General features: G+C 45.2%; 1 protein-coding gene across 1 annotated transcript; it reads right to left on the reverse strand.

Annotated features, from left to right (window-relative positions):
- Nucleotides 1-1,906: 1,906 nt before the first annotated feature.
- NXNL2 (nucleoredoxin like 2) lies at nt 1,907-10,568 on the reverse strand. Its single transcript, XM_053409075.1, has 2 exons — nt 9,635-10,568; nt 1,907-2,650 (listed from the first exon to the last, which is right to left on the reverse strand). The coding sequence occupies exons 1-2, from the start codon at nt 9,934-9,936 to the stop codon at nt 2,482-2,484; spliced, it is 471 nt and encodes a 156-aa protein (XP_053265050.1). The 5' UTR covers nt 9,937-10,568; the 3' UTR covers nt 1,907-2,481.
- Between the last annotated feature and the right edge of the window lie 8,665 nt (nt 10,569-19,233).

Genomic DNA, 19,233 nt, shown 5'->3' on the forward strand with positions numbered 1-19,233 from the left:
ATCTGATTTACATCCTATGCCCTTTTAAAATGTTGGAGTTTTTTGGAGGGGGAGCTATTGGGTTGTTGTTTTTATTTTTATTATGTTTTTTCTGGTTTTATATCTTGATTTTGTTCTGTGAACCGCCTTGAAACCCCCAGGCATAGGGCAGTATATAAATTCAAATAATATTAATAATAATGATAATAATATAGGATTGGGTGAGCTGACCAGACTGGATACAAGGCAGCCATCAGCAGACTCACTTCTCTGGGTTGAGAGTTGTGCCTGGCTGCTGTGTGTCCCATGTGAGACTGAAAATATGTGGAAATGTATCGTAAGGATTACAGTAAATGAATTTTGTATCCACTCTGAGGCCTGCGAGATGCAGCTGCCAGTTGCTGCCACAAAGAGATAATCAAGAGATGTCAGAAAACACTAAATTATGATAAATAATAATAATAGTTGGCAGGTGAGATCCGAAGTGGGCAAGGCTACCCCTTTTCTCAGCCCCTCTTCTTCCCCAGCTAGTAGGCTACTGGAGAGGGAGAGATGGTGTTGGCAGAAGTCTGAACTTACCACTTGCAGAGGGCTTTTGAAATGAGGTTGACGACCACATAAAATTAAGAGGCTGCAGGTGTCCCATCACTGTCATACACACATCTTCTAATGCCTAGGCTTCGTCTATATTCTGGCTTGAAAGCCCCATCACAATCTCCAGGAATAAATGCTTTATGCAGAGTCCATCCAGAGTCTACTTGGATTGGAAGTGGCTCTCCTGGGTCTCCGCCAAGCGACTTTTGTGTCCATTTCTCCTTTATCCTTGTAACTGGGATTGAATCTGAGACCTTTGGCATGCAAAATCACTGAACTATGCCCCCCTCAACCCTAAAGCTGCAGCCCCAGTGTGGTGTAGTGGTTAAGAGTGGTAGACTTGTAATCTGGTGAACCGGGTTCACGTCTCCGCTCCTCCACATGCAGCTGCTGGGTGACCTTGGGCTAGTCACACTTCTCTGAAGTCTCTCAGCCTCACTCACCTCACAGAGTGTTTATTGTGGAGGAGAAAGGGAAAGGAGAATGTTAGCCGCTTTGAGACTCCTTCGGGTAGTGATAAAGCAGGATATCAAATCCAGACTCTTCTTCCCTGGGCTTGTCCGGGAATTTAATCCAGAACCTCTCTCACACAGAGCAAGAATCAAGTCACCTGACTGGGGTGGCCAATGTCACACCCTCCAGAGGTTGCCACAGTACAGCTTCCATTGTCTCTCCCCATCAGCCATGCTGTCTGGGGCTGCTGGGAATGGCAGTTCAACAACATCTGAAAGGCACCAAGTTGGATAACCCTGCCCTAGACCATCATCCATGGACCGTAATGAGTGCCTCTTCCATATTCATCTCCCTGATCTCTTTGATTGGCCAAAGTGGCTCTCTCTCTTGTCCCCAGTGGATGTGAAGACTCTACAGCAGGCTTCCTCAACCTCGGCCCTCCAGATGTTTTTGGCCTACAACTCCCATGATCCCTAGCTAGCAGGAGCAGTGGTCAGGGATGATGGAAATTGTAGTCGCCAAACACCTGGATGGCCGAGGTTGAGGAAGCCTGCTCTACAAGCACAGAGATTGCATCTTCTTCTCTTGATGGCACCCACACAACTGAGCAAAAATAAAGAGGTTTATCATGCTCATAACAGGCTGCCATCCATGACTGGTATGCTGTGATTGGCTCGGTGATTCACAAGTTGTATAGCATTTGCAAGGTGAACACCTGTTAGCAATGAAGAGACCAGGGTGGAATAAGAAGCGACCCAAAAAACTCCAGAGGGAAATATATTACTAGAGAGAAGAAAGCATGAACTAATAGCAAGAGAAGCATTAGATAACAGGCCATTGAGTTTTCGTTTTCAATTTGGTACGCAGTAAAGGAGTCAAATAAGCTATAAATGGATTTATTAAAGCAAATACTCTCTTATTTTAGTAATATAAATTATAAACCAATACCCCAAAAAAGTCTTCTTGCCAAGAAATATAGTTTTCCCTGTAGAGTTTTTTACCTTTGTAAAAATAACAGGCTTGCATAGATTGGAGAGGGCACTCTTTCTAACTGCGAAAATCCTCTTTCCTAGATAATGCTAGCCTTTACCAAATTCTTCAGCTTTGGTTATATTCTATGTAACAAAAGCATAAATAATACAAAACAGATGGAAGAGTACATTGGACCCAGCTATGCTTAATTCTTCCAGTCACACAGAATTTTAAATAAAGCAAAGCGACATTCAAACAAAGGAGGGTATCCAACTAAGTTGTACTCAGAGTAGATCCATTGAAAGCACTGGACCACAGTTAGTCCTGTCCATTCATTTCAATGGGTCTGCCTTGGGTATGACTTGGTTAGATACCATCCGAAGAAAAAGCCATTTCTCTGCTTGGCCTAGTTGTGAAGGTGGCAATTCCGATTACACAAAGGATTTAGCTAAGCTATCTTTGTCTGAAATTCCCACCACTGGTTCAGCTGCAGAAATTCTGAAAGATGTCTGCCCCTTCCAGCCAGTTTCGGAAGCAGTTGAGTCCCCGTTCCCTTATCTGTTTCCTTCCTTTATCGGTGATGACTTCTCCAGTTTGTTTAACAATCACAAGTTTAGGAATGGCTGTGATGTTGTATCTCTTCTTCAGCTCACTGCAAAGAAAAAGAGGGGGCAGGAAAAGAGGAACACATTGGTGTAAAATGCAAGAGAAAATAGAGTGGATTAAGCGTGATTGAATATCTATTTTTACTTAAAGTTGGTTAAAAGAATTGTGATAGGGTTGTTATTTAAAAAACAACAAGCACACAATTTATTGTAAGTCTCTTTAAAAAGTCACCTGGTTTAAAGTGCTAATTCAAATAACAGAAGCGCTTTCTGTAACACACACAGACAATATTCTGAAAAATTTCAAGCACTCTTCAAACCAGAACGAGATGTTACATTAATAACACACTCCCATGAATACTTATACAGAACTCACTTCCACTACATTTGGCAGAGCTTGTTGCCAGGTGCATAGCACTGAAACCAAAATCACTGCAGAAGCCTTAACTAAAAATTTCCATGTTTTTGGAGCATGATCGAGCTTGTATGAGTGAGCTTGTAAGAGCATAATTTTTTCTCTTAAATTAGGGGCTTTTTGGGTGTTGGGTTTTCAAGCTTAAATAATTTAGATTCCACCCATGCAGTTTTCCATGGAGTGCGAGAAATGATTTACGCATTATTGTTTTGAAAACAGCCAGACTCCTCCTCTGGGTAAACATGCGCTGCATCATGCAAGGTCAGTCAGTAAAGTCATCTCATTGAGACTTTGGCACATTCAAAGTGATTGGGTGGTGCAAAACAATGAGCTGCATCCATCAGAGATAATGTTGCATGCTGTTTACATGCTCATTTATCTCAAGACAAAGAGTCAGACCAAAGGAGAGAGAGAGAAAGAGAGAGAGAGAGAGAGAGAGAATACTGCAGCGCTTATCCCGATGGTGTGGATTTGGTCACCGTATTTTTCGCTCTATAAGACGCACCAGACCATAAGACGCACCTAGTTTTTGGAGGAGAAAAACAAGAAAGCCAGAACAGGAAGAGGGATCGCTGCGCAGCAAAAGCAGCGATTCCTCTTGCTGTTCTGGCTTCTGGGTTAGCTACGCAGCCTGCATTCGCTCCATAAGACGCACACACATTTCCCCTTACTTTTTAGGAGGGAAAAAGTGAGTCTTATAGAGCAAAAAATACGGTAAATCTCAGGATGGCCTTTGGATTACACAGACAAACTGGGGGATGAAACAAGTTCAGGAATTCTTTATTTAATTTATTCGTTTATAAAAGTACTTATACACCTCTGCCTGCTGAATCTCTGCTGGAAGATTGTTTCACAGCCTAGGATTACACCCAATTTGTAGTTGGGACCAGTCAGGCCTCCGTAACATGTAACATGAGGGCAGTGTTGGAAACCCAGATATATATACTAGGCACCAAATGGCTCCTTAAACCAAGGCTGCAGTCACCAAAATGGAATGTCTAGCTGCCATTTTGGGGGAAGATAGCTCTAAAGTCTGATTTTTCAAATGATTGATTCTGTGGTTGATTCTCAGTTGAACATCTGGCTAGTTCAGATGACGACCTTGAGCTAAGTTAAGAGCTGTGAGAAGTTATAGTAGAAAAGCAGAAAAGTTAAAGAAGAAGAAAAGAAAAGAAGAAATGGACAGTCCACACATATATTCTATTCCAGCCTCTTTTCTTAATGGAGACTGCTCCTGCTGCAAAAAAAGTGTTTTTGGTTCCTGAAATCTGTTCCAATCGTATAGATAAAATATAGCTGATAGAATTCTACAGAATATTAGTGAATGAAAACAGTCCAGATCCAATTATCCCCAGATGTATAGAATGAGAGTCAAAACATGCTGGAAATGTGGTGGACATGTGATAAAGTAAAAACATTTTGGGAATTGATCTATAATGAACCAAAAAAGATGTTTAGATATACCTTTCCCCCCAAAAAAGTGGAAGCACTTTTGCTAGGTTTGATGGGAGAGGAAATTGCGAAGATAGATAAAAGATTATTTATGTACGCCACAGTAGCAGCAAGAACTTTAATGGCCCAAAAGTGGAAGTTAAAGGAAGTACCTCAGATTGCAGAGTGGCAGGCGAAGATGACAGACTTTGCAGAATTGGCCAGACTGACCTGCAGGTTTCGGGACTAGGACGATCAAAAATTTCAAAGGGACTCGAGTAAATTTATTGTATATTTGAATCATAATGGCAAAATCTGAAGACACTAGCAGGATTGAAATAAATCCTACAATGTGGATAATAGAAGTGAAAGAACTAAAATGCAAGACAGGACTTGAAAGCGGAAAACCTGCTGAAGGGAAGGAGGAAAGTCGCATGCTCGGCAGAGCAGAAAGCTTTATGTTTGTTATTGGATTGTTGAAAATATTGTTTAAGGAAACAAATAATAAAAATATTTATTAAAAAAAAAAGAAAACAGTCCAGATCAAATTATCCCCAGATGGTGGAGATGCCAGGTGCCATTGAAGACTGTATGAGGGACAACTAACATGCCTCTGTCAGATGATATCAGTGATTGAGCTGGGATATAATGGCTCCTTAAGGTATCATGGACCCAAGTTGTTTTGGGCTTTGCATATCAACACAAGAGCCTTGTGTGGCATTTGGGCAGCCACTGCCAATGTTTTAGCAGAGGTATCACATACCGTTGGCCATCTGACCCCGTCAGGAGTCTAGCTGCTGGTGGTACAGGACCATTGACTGTGGGTTTCTTGTGATGTCACAAAGGCACCTGGCAACTGAGTGGATATAAAGGCAGGCCAAGGGGGAAGCCCTTTTCTATTTCCAGCAGGACACACCTGGCAATGGATGTGACATTCAGCACTGCCCAGGTTTCTTCCACTTGCAGGAGGCAAACTGGTGAATGGAAGGAGGCAATCCTCTGGCAGTAGGATGCTAGGGAGTGAAAATAAGGCAAATTTGCTTGCTCGAAGCCTGCTGGTATCCATGGTTGGAAGCTAGTGGACGTCTGATGATGGACCTAAGAGAAGCTGGCAGATGTTGGTGGATGGAAGCCAGTGGCTTTTGGATTTGGAAGTTGGTGGAGGCTACAAGGCTAAAGCAGACTGATGTTTGTGGATGTCGGCTGATGGAAGACAGTCAACAGAAGCCAGTGTATATTTGTGGATTGTAGCCAGGATACAAACGTGAATGGGTGTCATGTTTTTGGATGTTGGCTGGTAAATGTGTGTGTGAGTACATTTTCAAATGTGGTTGAGGCAGAATGGTGTTTGCATGTTCACGAATATGATGTGTGGTAGGTAGATATTCATGAATAGATCGAGCCCATGGGAGGGGGGGATATTGGTTTCATGGAATCAGAGAATCAGGGACCATGAGGGTCATCTAGCCCAACCCCTTACAATACAGGAATCTTTTGCCAAATGTGGGGCTCAAACCCACTGGCGTGCTTCCAAACTGCTAGGTTGGCAGGAGCTGGGACAGAGCAAAGGGAGCTCACCCTGTCGCGGGGATTCGAACCGCCGACCTTCTGATCGGCAAGCCCAAGAGGCTCAGTGGTTTAGATCACAGCGCCAACCACATCCTTGTATCCAGGAGTGCCCTGAGGCTACATACCTGCTCCTTAAGATGCAATGCAGCCCCATCCAGAACAGATAACTGGTCTGTCTTCCAACAATGGGAACCACCTAACCACTGAACATTATCATTATCATTATCTCTGGTAAGACCTTGTGCAAGGGTGAAGTTAATCATCCAGACTTCAAGCTCTCTGCTATAGCTGTAAGCAAAATGGCTCCTTTCCATACAGTGATGTATTACCTCTAAATCTTAGTTAATGTTAGTTAATCTAACAACCAGAGGTGCAATTATGTGGTCAAACCAGGGAACAGGTAAACTTACGCATTAGAGTGCCTGTCACATCACTGGTTGCTGTTCCAATTCCTGCATTGCAGGGGGGTTGGACTAGTTCACTGCCGTTGTTCCTTCCAACTCTACAATTCTATGATTCTAAGTGACAACTTCCCCGACCCCCATTCCTCAGCACACCTATCCCTCCTAAAGCGAGGCTATCTCCTCTCAATACCATAATTAGGCTGGTTTGGGCTTTTTTAAATAAACAAACAAATCTGAAGTGCTTGCTTTGATGTGAACACACTCTGGGGCGTAGTGGTGCATGGGGGCAGAACAGGATGTACCAGTGAGGACATCATTCAAATCCTTGCTTAGGCATTCAGCTCATTGGGCAAGTCAACAGAAGTCTAGGGTCCAGATCAAGGGAAGTAATAGTACCACTATTCTGCCTTGGTCAGACCACGCCTGGAATACTGTATCCAGTTCTGGGCACCGCAATTTAAGAAGGATGTTGACAAGCTGGAACGTGTGAAGAGGAGGGCAACCAAGATTATCAAGGGTCTGGAAACCAAGCCTTATGAGGAATGGTTGAAGGAGCTGGGTATGTTCAGCCTGGAAAAGAGGAGATATGATAGCCATCTTCAAATATCTTAAGAGCTCTCACATGGAAAAGGGAACAAACTTGTTTCCTCCTGTGCTGGAGGGTAGGAATCGAACCAATGGCTTCAAGTTGCAAGAAAGGAGATTCCAACTAAATGTCAGGAAGAACTTTCTGACAGCAAGAGCTATTTGACAGTGGGACGGTCTCCCTTGGGAGGTCATGGACTCCTTCCTCGGAGGTTTTTAAGCAGAGGTTGGAGGGCCACCTGTAATGGATGCTTTAGCTGAGATTCCTGCATTGCAGAGGGTGGACTAGGTGGCCCTTGGGTCCCTTCTAACTCTAAGATTCTGTGATTCACAGCTGAGAGCAGCGTCTCTGAAATACTTCAAGGGACTGTTATGACAGTAAAAGGAGACATCCCCTTGTATGATGCTACTTCGAGGAAGGATGGGTTCAGCTGTTGCAGGTAAGCAGACAAACCTGCTGAGACCAAAGTGTCAATTCAAAATGGGAGATTTCCAAAAAAAAAGCAAGTTTACACACAGAGATTTGATATCTGATGACTTCAAGTCCAGCAAAGAGATTTCCTGGCACAGGGTAAAAGAACTGTGGCTGCTCAAAATATATACAAGGTTAGCAGGCCATCTCATCTGGGTTACTGGGCAGTAGATCTCCAAGGTCTCAGGTGAGGATCCTCTGCAGTCCTTCTACTTGCAGATATTGTTCTTTACCAAAGTACCTTCCCTCCCCTCTATTCCAACTCAGTCCCTGCTGGCGTGGCCAGGGATGATGGGAGTCACAGTCCAGCTACATCTGAAGTGCCACACACTTGTCCCCTCCCCATGCCTGTCTCAAACCAACAGGTGCAAGAGGTTAAAAACCTTGACAAATGGGCAGAACTGATAGAAAGGCCACAGAACACCCCTTCCAAATTTGTACGGACTTTAATCTTTCATTGTGGCAGCACTTAAACTTTGAAACTCCCTGCCTATTGACGCAAAAACTTTTACACATCACTTGGGAAGACAGGCGAACTATTGCCAGTGCACTGGTAGAAGCAAAGATCACCAGTGTTGAAGCAATGATTCTTCAACATCAACTTTGTTGGACTGGTCATGTTGTGCGGATGTCTGATTATCGTCTTCCAAAGCAGCTACTCTACAGTAGTACCTCTGGATACGAGCGGGTTCTGTTCCGGAGCCCCGTTCGGATCCTGAAGCTAATGCAACCTGCGTCTGTGCGTGCGTGGGTTGTGATTCACCGCTTCCGCACATGCACGTGATGTCATTTTGACCGTCTGCGCATGCACGAGCGGCGAAACCTGGAAGTAGCGCATTCCATTACTTCCGGGTCACCGTAGAGTGCAACCTGAAAGTGCTCAACCTGAAGCAACTTCAAGCCGAGGTATGACTGTATTCCGAACTTAAAAATGGAAAGAGTAATGCTGGTGGTCAACCAAAGAGGTTCAAACTCTCAAGGCAAATCTAAAAAAAAATGTAGTATAAACACCAACAACTGGGGAACACTGGCCTGCGAGTGCTCCAGTTGGAGAACAGCCTTTACCAAAGGAGTCATGGGCTTTGAAGATGCTCAAACTCAGGACAAAAGGGAGAAACGAGCTAAGAGGAAGGCACACTTGGCAAACCCTCACCGTGATCAACTCCTGCCTGGAAACCTATGCCCCCACTGGGGAAGGATGTGTGGATCCAGAACTGGCCTCCACAGTCACTTGTGGACTCACTGTTAAGACAGTGTTCATGGAAGACAATTTTACTCGGCTACGAATGATCGCCAATGAAGAAGAAGAAGCCTTTGCTGTACTCTTTGCTGCATCTGTTAAAAACATTTTTGTTCCTATGAGCCTCCCCAGATATTTAGAAAGTTGATACAATCAGTTTTTCGTTTATTGCTATTTCAACTTTTTGAACGTCTTATTGTTCTTGTTAATTTTATTGTAGCTTTTTGTGTGTGTGTATACTGCTTTGTGAGTTTTTGCTTTGTTTTGTTTTACAATAAAGCAGTGTACAAGTTTTATGACATAAAACCAGTAAAGGACCATAGGTAAAGGTAAAGGGACCCCTGACCGTTAGGTCCAGTCACGGATGACTCTGGGGTTGCGACGCTCATCTTGCTTTACTGGCCAAGGGAGCCAGCGTACAGCTTCCAGGTCATGTGGCCAGCATGACTAAGCTGCTTCTGGCGAACCAGAGCAACGCACGGAAACGCTGTTTACCTTCCCGCTGGAGTGGTACCTATTTATCTACTTGCACTTTGACGTGCTTTCGAACTGCTAGGTTGGCAGGAGCAGGGACTGAGCACCGAGTCACTGGGATTCAAACTGCCGACCTTCTTATTGGCAAGCCCTTGGCTCTGTGGTTTAGACCACAGCGCCACCTGACTTATAGAGGACCATAGGCACCTCTATAAATGCTAAACAGAGCTTTGCCCCTACCTGGCAGCACCGGAGGATGCCCTCCCCAATTCCTGCACACACCTGGAATTAGGAGGTGGGGTTTAACCACGGAGTGGGCGGAGGGGAAGCAGATCTACATACGCGGGGGAGGGAGGTTGGTCTTCCTCTGCCTCCCACTCGCGGGCTTCTGCATTCCCACACACGTGTTCCACCCCCAAGCCGCTCCCTTCTCCTACTCACTGCTTAAAGGTGTCTTGGAAAGGCACCGCCAGCCATTCCCCGTGCATGTTCTGCATGTAATCCACCATCTCTTCGCGGCTGCGGTCCGACGAGACGAACACGATCTCGAAGGGCGCCGGCGAGGGCGCGTCCTCCACCAACTCGCTGTAGAAGTCGCACAGGATCGGCGTGAAATCCCGGCACAGGGAGCACCAGGCGGCCGAGAAGTACAAGCCCACGATCTTGTTCTGCAGCGCTTGCTCGGGATCCACGGCTTGGCCGTCCCGGTTCACCAGGAAATGCCCAGTGAAAATGTCCACCATTCTTTCTCACCGGCGCGACGAGGATCCGGGAGTGGTGGTTGGTTGGGGATCCTTTTTCCCCGCTTGCCGATCTCCGAAATTGAGGGGCCCCCGGAGGGAGGGAAGCCACGTGCTAGTGGGAATCTGGATTTCTAAGGCGATCCGCCGCGCGCACCGTCTCTAAAGTTTGGATGGAGCGAATGTTTCTGCTTCAGAGGGAAATCAGCAGCGAGGAGCCAAATGGAGAGGGGGGGGTGGAATATACCCTACTTTCCTGAGCTCCCGAATGGGCTTTTTTTTCCTCCAGAAAGCCGAAGATCCTAAGGAGGAGGAAACGGGATGAAGGCGCAACGCGCGCTGGACCCGTCCGCGTCCCCAAACGTCCGGGAGAGAAACGATTTTGCGCGTGGCTTTGGAGAGGCAGCGGCAGGCGAGAGGACTGCAGGGGGTCGGGGTTATCCAAGCCGTGGAGCGTCTTAAGGTCGATGCCTTTGTTTGCCGCGGATATAAATGGAATGAGCTCGCTAAAAATAGCCCTCCGGAGCCCGGCGAGGTTGGAAAGCTCCTGCTCTGAGCATCCCGAGATCCGATTGCGCAAGGGGGCGGGTTTCTGCGCGCAGGAGGCGAAGCAACAGGTCTGCTCAGCTGGTCCTCGCGCAGGTCGGAGAAGCGTCAAGCCGGCAAGCGAGAGGAAGGCACGATGGCTCGCAGAGTCCTGCAAAAAGAGAAAAAAAGGAGGGGATTTGGGGAAGGAGTTATAAAATCCTGCTCTGCGGCTTACACCGACAAGCGACAGTTGCGCAATAACGCAGAGAGTCGTGGACAAGTTGTCGAGTTCATGAGAATTCTTCCTCGGGCTAGACGTTAAGCCAAAGCCTGTGTTTACCTGCGAAGCACATTGAAAGTGACTTTTTTTCTTCAAAGAAGTCTGGGCACTGTAGTTTGTGAAGGGTTAATGGGGGGGGTGAGCTGCAGTGGCCAGAATTATTTTAATTTCCATTTTTGAAAGCAGTTCAAATGATTGAAACTTCTTTACAGATGCTTTTATTCTGGTTCTCTTTAGCACAGTGCAACTTACATGATGGACAGCCAAAGGACCTACCTCAATCAGAAACTTCCAAAAACCCGTTTCTTTATTTCCAACCAATATTCTCTATTGTCTCCTCACTATTCAAAGCCACGAGTAATGTCCAGTGGGAATCCCAGATTGGCTGTGGTTCTGCCCTATCATTTCCTTATCCAGGTGAGCTACGGTGACACACAGGGCTGTCCCATCCATGAGGCAGACTGAGGCAGCTGTCTCAGGCGGCACAATCTAAGGGGTGCCTCCACTCAAAGGCCTCACACAACTTTCCTGAGACCCCAGTAAATGAGACAGCACCTTCCCATTTCGCCTCAGGCAATAACACCGGATCCAAAATTCTGCTCCAGCACACTGGCTGCTACTGAAACATGAACATGTTAGAAATCAATATTTTTCAGTGTGCCCAGTCAGTTATAGACAAACTAAATTTTGGAACCAGCCTTTGAAACTGGTTTCAAATCCAAATAAAAACGGAGTCCCAGTTAACATTAACAGTGACAGTAAACTCCAGCCCTCCAGAAGTTTGGGACTACAGTTCCCATCATCCCTAGCAAACAGGACCAATGGTCAGGGATTATGGGAATTGTAGTCCCAAACATCTGGAAGGCCAGAGTTTGCCTATGCCTGCTTTACCTCTTTGAGGCCAGTAAGGGAACTCTAAGCTCAAGAGAGGACCTTGAGAATCCCTGGGGCCTCATGACAAATCCTGGAAGGTTAATGTAGAAGCAAATGCACAGCGTTAGCTGTTTAACTCAGAATTCAGTTCTACTGTGTTCAGTGAGGTTTACTCCTTCGTAAGTGTGCTAGAATTACAGCTTCAGTTCCTAGTTGTTGGGGATTGTAGAGTCTGCACTTAATCTTAACAGTGGTAGTATTTATATGGTTGTTAATTGGTTGTTAAGCCACCTCAGGAGCCTATTAGGCTGAGAATGTTATCTTTACTTAATTACCTGCTACCTGATATGCTGAAGATGTTTAATAAAAAAAAACTTGTTTGGGTGCAGTAACAGATAAAGAAGATATTGTTTGGGAAATAACCTTGCAAATTTGCATTCTGAAGCACTGATGTATTTCAGATGTGGAGCTCTAATGTGAAGCTCAAAGCTGTAAGAGCTTTTCCCATCGATTGACTAGGAGAAGTAGATCTCCACTCATTCATTTTTTGCAGTTGCAGCTATTCTTTGGAATGAAAGGACAGCTTGCCCCCTCAAGAGCTCTGGGCATATATTGGTGTTCACATAGCCTTCTGGGTGGAGTGTAAACCTGAATGATGTTTTACATAAAGCCATTGTTACCACAGCACGTCAAATTCAAGGCAGCTCTAGTCTTTGACCATCTTTCCTGTCGACACACAATGCTTTTTGGTCTTAATCAGCATTGCAGTCCAACTTTCAAAGCAGTATCCTATATTCTAAAAAGCAGTCCTCATTACTTGCGTAGTCAAAACAGCACCATCTGAATGCAAGACAGAGCAAGCTCAGAGGAACCCCAAGGTTTGCAGAAGTACAGAAGCATATTGGGGGACGGGAACTCAGCTCAGTGAGGACTGAGCATGCTCAGTAGACACGGAATGCTGAATGGCTAGCGGTGCTGAATGGAATGGTGTCTTCTGAACAGGAGCACGACTCCATTTTGCAACTTTTTGTTTCAGATCTTCGTTCTAAATCTTATATGGCTTTTCAAACCCAGTTCAGGCTTTCCCATTAAGGACACAGTACAGTGGTACCTCAGGTTAAGTACTTAATTCGTTTCAGAGGTCCGTACTTAACCTGAAACTGTTCTTAACCTGAAGCACCACTTTAGCTAATGGGGCCTCCCGCTGCCGCCGTGCTGCCAGAGCACGATTTCTGTTCTCATCCTGAAGCAAAGTTCTTAACCTGAAGCACTATTTCAGGGTTAGCGGAGTCTGTAACCTGAAGCGTATGTAACTTGAAGCGTATGTAACCTGAGGTACCACTGAATGGGTTTACCACTTGATGATTTTACCACAGTGTCTACTTCCTGGGATGGTAATGTGTAACAGCTACATCCAAGTTATACTTGATAAATGTTATGGCAGTTCACAGTGATATAAGCAAATACAGTGGTACCTCGGGCTGCAAACACCTTGGGTTACAAACACTTTGGGGTACAAACTCCACTAACCCGGAAGTAGTACCTCAGGTTAAGAATTTTGCTTCAGAATGAGAACAGAAATCGTGTGCCAGCGGCGTGGTGGCAGCGGGAGGCCCCATTAGCTAAAGTGGTACCTCAGGTTAAGAATGATTTCAGGTTAAGAACGGACCTCCAGAACGAATTAAGTTCATAACCTGAGGTACCACTGTACCAACTTTAGTGGCGCAGATTTTTGAGCAGGGGTGATGGAAGCTATAGTTCACAAATGGGCATTGCAGTAACAGAGAGAAGGTTGTATAAAAGTACATTTGTAGTTAGTGTCTTGCAAACTTCCCTATAGCGCACTAGCTGCAGTGAAAACCTCTCTTTCTGTTGCCAGTGTTGAGCCTCTGCGACTCAACCAGAAACCATGCACAATTCATAGAGAACTGCATGTGTAAACAGTTATTAAAGAGTTCATTGAGAAAATATCAAAGAGGTTGCTACATTTTGGAGATACATCTCTTTTGGTCACAGCAACATAGCCTATGTGTATTTACTTCTTCAGATGTATTTATTTACTTGTCTGTAAGGTGCTCTGAGGTTTGTCGCCATGCCTCTATTTATACAGAGTCCCTGATCTTCCGTCAAGGGAGCAAATTAGCTTTAACTTGACACCAAGATGGCACTGCGTATTAGACAACTGATAAACATGTCTTGGCCACTACCAACCAGCAGCCTTTTCAGTCAATGAAAACACTCACCATCTATTTATAGTGTGATTAGAGAATACCTGTGTGTCTTTCTTTGTATCTTCAACGGCGGTTGCAATCCTAGGAAAGACATTTTGCAATCCTAGAAAGACATTTACTTGCCCACAAAGGATAAAGGAAGAACACAGTTTTCGATAGGCATATTGTACCAAGTCAACCAGGGACGCGGGTGGCGCTGTGGGTTAAACCACAGAGCCTAGGACTTGCCAATCAGAAGGTCGGCGGTTCGAATCCCCGCAACGGGGTGAGCTCCCGTTGCTCAGTCCCAGCTCCTGCCAACCTAGCAGTTCAAAAGCATGTCAAAGTGCAAGTAGATAAATAGGTTCTGCTCCGGTGGAAAGGTAAACGGCGTTTCCGTGCGCTGCTCTGGTTCGCCAGAAGTGGCTTAGTCATGCTGGCCACATGATCCGGAAGTTGTACGCCGGCTCCCTCGGCCAATAAAGCGAGATGAGCGCCGCAACCCCAGAGTCATCCATGACTGGACCTAATGGTCAGGGGTCCCTTTACCTTTACCTTTACCAAGTCAACCACTGGTCTGCCTAGCTCAGTATTGTCCGCACCAGGAATGGAGAATCTGTGCAGTTCATTCCCTACTCACACAACTATTTGTAGTTAACTTTCTGTACCTATTGGGACACGGGTGGTGCTGTGGTCTAAACCACAGAGCCTAGGGCTTGCCGATCAGAAGGTTGGTGGTTCAAATCCCTGCGACGGGGTGAGCTCCCGTTGCTTGGTCCCTGCTCTTGCCAACCTAGCAGTTTGAAAGCACGTCAAAGTGCAAGTAGATAAATAGGTACTACTCTGGTCGGAAGGTAAACGGTGTTTCTGTGCGCTGCTCTGGTTTGCCAGAAGTGGCTTAGTCCTGCTGGCCACATGACCCAGAAGCTGTACGCCGGCTGCCTTGGCCAATAAAGCGAGATGAGCGCCACAACCCCAGAGTCATCTGTGACTGGACCTAAAGGTTAGGGATCCCTTTACCTTTACCTTTCCATACGTAACATGCAAAGCAGCCACTTCCCCATGTTTGCTGCGAAAAAAGCTTCTGGAAAGCTGTTCCTTTCCCGGCTGCTGCAAGAGCAGAGATAACAAGGTTAAGTCCTTTTTAATATGTTTTATTCTGTCTTAATAGAGAGAGACAAAAGAACGTATCCAGCCTTAACAATGGCGTTGCTCAAAACTGGGCTCCACCTCCCACATTCCTAACAGCAACATCTCCCAAGTGTCTGCTTGGGGCCAAAAGTCTCTGATCCCGTTATTCTTAATGAACGCCGAGTTCTGGGGGAAGGGGGGGGGTCTGAAATACTCTCCAGTGACAACATGTCAACTGGCTGCCCTGTCGCAATTCCACCCACCCACCCCCCTTCTAAAACTGCCCAACTATTTTGTTCGTCTATCTCTTGAGTCGTAACCTTCCTCCACCCCCTCAACTCCCTGCTGTAAATCAATGCTACATTCCTCTTCTCCTGCAACATCCACCACTCCTCCTCCGTCTTGTCCTCTTGAGTCCAATCCCTGACAGACAGCTACTCAAACCAGATTCCCTACCCTGTCTGTTCTCACTGGTCCCTTGAGCTCGAGTCTCTGCAGGTAATCAAAGTGTGTAACCCCAGATCATGATGTTGGGAGGGTGTATCATATATCTGCCTTTGCTGTAAATTTAACAGGTTCAAATCCTGCCATTTAATTCCATTTATACAGTCTCCTCTTACGCCATTGGGGTATCCTGGCAAACAAGCCCTAATACCCAGACCATACCTTCCAAGATCTGGAATGTGGCCAGGCTGCACCTCAATATATCTGCTCATCTTTCATTAGGTCTTCTAATGAAGGCAGCCCTGTACAGGGATGTTTTTAATATTTGAGGTTTTTCGTGTTTTAATATTTTGTTGGAGGCTGCACAGAGTTCGGCTCACGCAACCCAGTCAGCTGGGCAGCACATAGTAAAGGTAAAGGTACCCCTGCCCGTACGGGCCAGTCTTGACAGACTCTAGGGTTGTGCGCCCATCTCACTCTAGAGGCCGGGAGCCAGCGCTGTCTGCAGACACTTCCGGGTCACGTGGCCAGCGTGACGAAGCTGCTCCAGCGAGCCAGCACCATTGCAGCACACGGAAACGCCGTTTACCTTCCTGCTATAAAGCGGTACCTATTTATCTACTTGCACTTAAGGGTGCTTTCGAACTGCCAGGTGGGCAGGAGCTGGGACCGAACGACGGGAGCTCACCTCGCCGCGGGGATTCAAACCGCCGACCATGCAATCGGCAAGTCCTAGGCGCTGAGGTTTTACCCACAGCGCCACCCGCGTCCCCCTAGGCAGCACATAAATGATAATAAAATTATTATTACTTCCCTGTATGATCTTAGGAATAACTTTGAACGACTAATAAAATACATTTCTCATAGCACAGTTCTTTTTTTTGTTTCTTTTCCTTCTAAGCTTTCAGCAGTCGACCCACTTCAAAAGTTAATCCAGCAAACATTAGCTGGTTATAGCATCTGCTGCTGATAATTCAAGAAATGGCCTGTTTTGTATATATGGAATAGACACTCTTGTTTTGCCTTTCCATTCTCTCAGTGACATAATCCAAAATGTTGGGGCTGCAATGTATTAACTAAGAGAAAAACTAGCTAGGGTACAATAGAATAACCCAGTTACTGTGGAACAGAATTTTTATATTTATTAAATCAGCTTCCCCTTCAACATTTTCAAAATCACACATCCCTGGCAACATTAACGGGGCACCACATGAAAGACATTTCCAGGCTGAAGTCTGCTTTTCTGTAGATACATGACTCTAGGTTGGAACTGGGACAGAGCAACAGGAGCTCACAATTCGAACCACCGACCTTCTGATCGGCAAGCCCAAGAGGCTCAGTGGTGGAGACCACAGAGTCACCCACATCCCTGATATGTGACTCACTGAAATGCAGCACATTTGATGTTCACAGGCCAGGGAATTCATGTACCATTTCTGGAAGCCTGCTTTTCCCCACTGCTATTGAGGGGGGAAAGTTAGAATAGCAATGGAGGACAGGCAACCTGTGTTGACTTTCTACTACCACGTGAGCATCCTCTACGAAAAGTAGCTGTAAAAATCTTGCTGTACAACTCTGGTAGGAACTGGATTCCTTCTGTATGAATACGTCGTGTATTAATGGCTCGTTTGCAGTATCATGCTTTTGTGAACCATTGTACGTTTTGTATTATGCAACACTGAGGCCTTTCCAAATTGAAAATGGCTTTAATTGCAGCTGAAAATGGCAGTAATTGTAAATTCAGTGCCAACAGCCACATATTTCCTTTGGGGAGTCCTTTAAAAGAAATGTGTCCATTGTTGACCAGGCAAGAGCAGTAATTTCAGAAGATGCAATTAACATGAGGCACAATTCATGAGCCTCTTCAAAAGGGGGGGCTACATATTTCCTTTGATGGAAGAAAATAACATTTTTGTTTTTCAAAAGGCTCACACTATGTAAAGTGTGATTTTGTTAACATCCTTTGATCCCCACATATGGGGATTTCCCTCCAGTGACATGGTACAGAAACATCTTAGCATCCCAAGTTAGACAAAAAAAGGAAATAAATTGCAAAGAGATTCAAATGGCTGACAAAATCCATGAAAAGACCAACAGCACAATCCCAGGCCTTTCTACTCAAAAGTAAGTTAGTAGAACTAATAGCATGTTCTCTAATAGCATTTACTCCCAGGTAAGTGTTACAGGACTACACCTGAAGATATTCTTCCCAGAACCCAGAGTTCTGACTCCAAATTGTAAACTGAACTGTGATCTTTGGATGAAGGGTGGGATAGATATTTAATAAATAAAAACAAAACAAAACTTCTCTGTTTTGAGAAACAACTTCTATGAAGTATTCTATCAGATATGCTAAATAATAACAATGTACAATTGGATCTAATATACATGCTATATGGGAACAAAATGTTTTGGGGCAATTTGCTAAGGGAAGCTTCATAAATGCTGGATGTATAGGAAAGCATTGCCAGAAAGAAATTAAGTGTTCCTGTTGTGGTGGCAACAAAAGCTCAAGGCACAATTTACTCTGGAGAATAATTTAAGCTTTAAACAGGAACAGTTATACTGTTCAGCAGTGCAAAACTCATTTTTGTAAACTACTGAGAATTTTTAGAACTGACGGGATCTTTTTTATATAGCAATTACTATTTTGACTTAAGAATTGGCATACTGTTGAAATTTTTATTTAGGGCATTTTGCATTTAGTATTTAAGTACTGCAAACTACACTGAGTAATATTTTTGGGAGTCAGAATATAACAGTAGCAAGTTGTGTAACAGGGCTGCCATACGTCTGGAATTTCCCAGACATAGCTGAAATATGGCTGTCGGAAATAAGGTGTCTGGGCAAAAATCGATGAAATGTCCAGGGAAATCTGGATGCATGGCAACCCATGTTGGAAGTCTAGATTTTGTCGAATTTCCTTAAAAATATCTCAAAAACACACAAAAAACCCCACTCTCAACAACTTTGCATCCCACCCCAAAAAAGTTCTTTTTGTGTCCGGATTTTGAAATATGGAAACCCTATACCCTATGTACATAAGAAGGAAAATGTTACTCGCCCTGTTGCACAGGGTCTCCTATAATTACTATTTACAAAATCTTGAAGAAAGAGTTGCATCTAATTAAAATGTGACTTAAAGGCTGTTAATTTTCCTAATGGCCATTTTCATTGTTTTGAGCCAGATTTCTTTCAAAGGCCAGAACCAATACAAAAGCAGGGGAGGGGAGGGCAAAAGGAAATTCTCCTTTTAAGGGGCAAGTTGAAAGCAATCAATGCAATCAACAATTCCTCTCTTGCCATTTCTTTAAATGTCAGTGACTCACTGAGCTCCACAACAACATAAAGATAAAGGGTAAAGGGACCCCTGACCGTTAAGTCCAGTCGCGGGCGACTCTGGGGTTGCGGCGCTCTCTCACTTCACTGGCCAAGGAAGCCAGCGTTTGTCCGAAGACAGCTTCCGGGTCATGTGGCCAGCATGACTAAGCTGCTTCTGGCGAACCAGAGCAGAGCCGTTTACCTTCTTGCCGGAGCGGTGCCTATTTATCTACTTGCACTTTGACATGCTTTCCAACTGATAGGTTGGCAGGAGCAGGGACCGAGCAACTGGAGCTCACCCTGTCACAGGGATTCGAACCGCCGACCTTCTGATCGGCAAGCCCTAGGCTCTGTGGTTTAACTTTAGACCACAGTGCCACCCGCGCCCCCCACAACAACATACCTGATGGTTATTCAAGGCACCCCATATCCTGTTGATTATCTGATCCCAGCACTTTTGACATGCCACTCTATCATCTTGGGCAACTGTTTTGACCTTGTCAGTTGTACGTA

The sequence above is a fragment of the Podarcis raffonei genome, chromosome 11 (assembly GCF_027172205.1).
Source record: "Podarcis raffonei isolate rPodRaf1 chromosome 11, rPodRaf1.pri, whole genome shotgun sequence".
NCBI lineage: Eukaryota > Metazoa > Chordata > Lepidosauria > Squamata > Lacertidae > Podarcis > Podarcis raffonei.